Consider the following 4760-nt stretch of genomic DNA (forward strand, 5'->3'; position numbering starts at 1 on the left):
AAATGTAAAATAGCACTGCATAGTCTTCACTGTAAAAATTAAATATACAGTCAAACCAAAATTTATTCAGACACCTTCAACATTTCTCACATTATCACAGTTTATTCGCTATAGTTTAGAAAATGGTTATAAAATATGACAAGAACTCAGAGTTAAACTCTGTCAGAACAAATTCATCTTGATAATGTCAGATAACTTTGATAGAAAGGTATGCAATGGATTACAATCAACCAAAAATTCAGACAACTGTTAGTTACACAACTATCAATGCTTTGTTGACCAATTACCAAGCAATGCTTAATTTGGTTCAGTCTGTGGTGTAAAAAGGTCTACACATCCGATTTCTTTCTCCACTGTTTACTTTCACTTAAGACATAACCGACAGTTTTTTTACAGGGTATTTTGACAATTTTGTATGTATTTGTTGGTACAAGAGCAAGAAGAGGTACATTCGGTGTTCAAGTGCTTTGAGACGCGTCTCTCTGCATGTGCCCTGTGCGCACAGAACACCGCGCACGGGTGCTGAATTGGGCTTGTTCACATCTTTTTCTGTTTGCATGTTTAAACTGCAATTTGTATTTGTTCATTCAGGTGCAGGAGGTCGGTTCGGTGTTGCTGTCCGTGAGACACGGCTCTCTGCGAGCGCTCCGAACACGGCGCGCGGGTACTCAGTTGAGTTTTTCCGTGTCTTGTGTTTGAATGCTTTAAACGCTTTTGAATGTTTAAATTGGCAAAGCTTAAAAACACTGCAAATGATAAGCTTTCGTGACCACCTTTCACCCCACTAGCGACGGCCCTGCCTGTAATGGCTGATAAAGCAGCGTTTGTGAGCTCAGTGCTGCTTTGTGTACATCGTTTCCAGGGAAACTATTTTTACTGCTCCAAAAGAGGCACCTAGTGGCAAAGAATGAATTTGCATTTTCATTCAGACCAATGTGAAAAGACCAACAATTGTGCGGGCAATATGCTAATGTTTCATGTTGACGTCAACATGAAACGGCTTGGGATTCGTTTTAAAAACGACTCGTTTCAATGATTCAGAGTCGACTCTTTCTTTTGAGAGACAATAACTTTATACAAGGCGCACTTTCAGATTTAAAACTTTGCAGGATATTTTCATTCACTTAGAGCTGCGTTACACACTGCATGAAAGGTAATTTTCAAAAATCCATAATAGGGGCACTTTAAACAAGAAATTAACAAAGTTTTGAAAAAAGTTTCAAAAGTTTTGCAGTTTGAAGTTTAAGGATTACGGACAGAGAGAAAGCTAAATTGTTAAAATGGAACAGACAGACAGACTTACTTTATTGAGAGAAATTTGTGGAGTACAGGTTGAATGATAGCCAGCTCTTCGGATGTAAAGTTACAGCAAAAGATAAACAGGTCTTTAATACATTGGCAGCACTGAGCGCAGTACACCATGGACCAACAGTCTGCTTTTCTTATGAATGCATTGTGTAAAATAACACTTGGACAGGCTTCTGTAACTTCTTTCACAACGTCTTCTTCATGGAGCTCGTACAGACAGTGGAATAAAAACAGAATCCTCTCAGAACGAGAATGAGACATCTCTTCAAAGATCCATTCCTTCAGATGGTCTTGTATGTTTGAATGAACGAACAAACCATGCCTTTTCCAAAGTGTGCGTCTTACGTCCTCATTCAACAGACCAAAAATAAAGTGCACTACAGCTGCAAAACGTGGTGCTGAATACTCTGTATTGATATTTGACTCATGAATGGAAAACATTTGCATGAGTTTCTTTTTTGACTCGTATTCATCCATTAGGAGATAGTACAGAGCAGTGAAGAACTCCTGAAAGCTGAGATGCATGAAACTGAACATTGTCTCCTGGTGGATTCTTTTCTTAAAAAGGAACTTGCACAAGAATGGACTTCCAGCAGGGTCGGAAACCATTTCATACACGGTCTTCTCATCAAACAGGACTTGCTGTGCCAGTATCCCTTTCTCTGCCAGCTGACCCAGACTCTTCACCAGGGTGGGAACGGATTGACCTGAACCCCGGCTGTGATGCTCTAGTAGAGTGCACAGAAAGTCAACATATATGGACGTGGTCGTCTCCAGTCCACTCGTAACATCTGCACCATCATTAAGCCTCTCTCGAATAACTGTGCAGATGATCCAGCAGATGACAGGGATGGAGCAGGTCGTGAGGAGAGTTTCATTTGCGCTCACATACTCGTACCCTTTCCTGAATAGTCTGTCATTCTGGAAGAACTTTTTGAAGTACTCCTCCACCCCCTTCTCAGAGAAGCCAACAATCTCAGTAAAACTGTGTGGTTCCTTCAGAACGTTCTTCAGGATGTCAATAGCTGTAGATCTGGTGGTGACCAGAAGGCATGACTCTCGCAGGATGCGTCCCCTTAACAGGGCGCAGAGAGTGACCTCAGGAGGGGCTTTCTGATACTGATCTGTGGGTGGCAACATGCGATAAAAGTCTTCTGTGTATTTAAGTTCATCGAATCCATCGACGAGGAAGAGCACACGCTCTGGTGACCGCTGCAGTATGGTGGATATCTCATCTGATGTTAAAAAGCTATTGTAGCTCAGGAGCTCCACCAAACTCATTCTGCTAGAAATGTGGCTAATTTCCTTACACTTTACATGGAAAACAACATCAAATTTGGTTCTGTAGAGATCACATGCCCAGTCCATCATCATTTTCTGCACAGTGAAGGATTTTCCGTTCCCGGAGTTGCCCTGTAATATAACAGCACCAGGACTGATTCCTCGGCTATCTGGGTTGAACAGAGTGTCCAGACTGATGGACTCTTGAGAGCTTCTGGAACCGCGGACCTGCTGGAAAGTCTCTCCTCTGGCGGAGATCTCTTCTTCTAGCTCTTTCTGATCTCTGTGTTTCTGAATAATCAGAGGTTGTATGTAGCGATCAGACAGCAGCACATGCTCACCAGGCAGAGAGTTATAAATGTTCAGACCAATGGATTCTTGAGAGCTTCTGGAACCACGGACCTGCTGGAAAGTCTCTCCTCTGGCGGAGATCTCTTCTTCTAGCTCTTTCCGATCTCTGTGTTTCTGAATAATCAGAGGTTGTGTGTAGCGATCAGACAGCAGCACATGCTCACCAGGCAGAGAGTTATACTCTGTCACATACTGGTACTCATTGCGTATCAGCTGCTTATATTTAAGAAGCACTGATCTCCTTTCTGCAGAAATAAAATGTCCAAAAGTTTAGTATGTTTAACAAAAGTGAATGACTTTTTAATCCTCTTTATGTATCTGGGTGATTCTGTGTAACAAAATTCTTCAGAATGTACAGGAACGCCACATGGCTAAAAGTATATAAACACCAATCGTGTACCAACATTTAGGGAAAAAGCCATCAAAAAGACTGGGAGTCAACCACCTAACAACGACCATTGTTTTAAAATTAAATGCTCAACAAGCACATAGGTGTGTGTTTCACAACTATCTCATCATATAGTGTACTATGTAAAATATTGAAAGCCTCTATGAAATGACAAAACCATCATTCATCATTTACCTGAGGTCTTTGTTTTCTCATTTTGGGTGTTTGGGTGATGCCCTGTGCAACCTGCAAAAGATTACACTTTTTTACATGATATATTTAGCTATAGACTTATTTAGAGCTATGAAGAAATATCTAATCATATGTTTTCAGAAAAATCCTATATTATCAGCATCAATAAAAATAACAGATGTTACCAGGTGCATTATGTATGATCTGAACATTGCCAATGATGTTATTATTAGAGATCACAGGTGCTGTAATATGGCTTCCACTCTGAGCTGCAATGCTGACATTTAAGCCATCGCAAGATTTAGATTTGTCCCTCTGACCACGAATGTCTAAGGAAAAACAATGTAGGTTACATAAATTCTATTCGTTTATATAAATTAAATTATATTGATACTGCTGTTAAGCCAGACCATCAATGAAATTAATAATACAAGCTTTACACAGAAGAGAGAAAAATTATTACATATAAAGATCTGATCACAGCAGACTTTATGCTCCACATAGACTTTATGCTCCATTCATTTACTGTCATACATATTCAAATGTAGAAATGCGTAAATGTAAACTCTGATGTGGAAATGTTTATAGCAAAAAGTTGTTTGACCAAATAGAGGATGTAAACATCACAGACTGAGCTCTTGTCTAAGTATATGTTTTGTTGTGCTGTGGGATTGTAGAGAAGAGACTGTATTTTACATTTTATTCTATCATTTGTTATTTTCAGTTTATGAATTATTAACATCAGAGGCACTAAGCTTGAAATCATATCATGTAACCCATGTTTATACAGTTTGTACAGGTTCCGAAGTAATTTTAAATGCTTAAAGTCGTGTGACCACACCTTTACACAGAAATTAACACAGAACAACTAAATATATATTTTTAAAGATTAACAAATTAAACTGTTCTAATGAAACCATGTTAGACCAAAAACCGTAAGGAAAGTTCTTAAGTTTGACATACTGACATCGCGGTCCATTTCAGTTCATTCTCTGCCAGATTTAAAAAAAAAAAAAAAAAAAAAGGGGGAACACTTTTTATATGTGTTTATCATACAATTGAGAATAAATACAATATATTATATACAATATTCCACCACTGTGTTAAAATTTAGAGGGTTTTCTGTAAAATGAGACCATTTTTATCCTTTTACTCCAATGTATGTGGGTAGGGCTCTATTTTAAATTCAGATATGCCTAATTCTCTAAAAAACCCAAAATATGCTGCACAGCTGAAGTGG

General features: G+C 38.8%; 1 protein-coding gene across 1 annotated transcript in view; it reads right to left on the bottom strand.

Annotated features, from left to right (window-relative positions):
- The window catches only part of LOC107737399 (NACHT, LRR and PYD domains-containing protein 3-like), a 7446-nt gene that overhangs the window by 2123 nt on the left and 563 nt on the right, over positions 1-4760 (bottom strand). Inside the window, exons 2-5 of the mRNA XM_016548889.1 lie at positions 3706-3849; positions 3524-3574; positions 2958-3185; positions 1304-2792 (exon numbers count right to left, since the gene is read on the bottom strand). Coding sequence (XP_016404375.1) covers positions 1304-2792; positions 2958-3185; positions 3524-3574; positions 3706-3849 — 1912 coding nt within the window. The remainder of the gene's footprint in view (positions 1-1303; positions 2793-2957; positions 3186-3523; positions 3575-3705; positions 3850-4760) is intronic.

This window comes from Sinocyclocheilus rhinocerous, unplaced genomic scaffold (assembly GCF_001515625.1).
Source record: "Sinocyclocheilus rhinocerous isolate Xijiao unplaced genomic scaffold, SAMN03320098_v1.1 scaffold1095, whole genome shotgun sequence".
In the NCBI taxonomy this organism is placed as follows: domain Eukaryota; kingdom Metazoa; phylum Chordata; class Actinopteri; order Cypriniformes; family Cyprinidae; genus Sinocyclocheilus; species Sinocyclocheilus rhinocerous.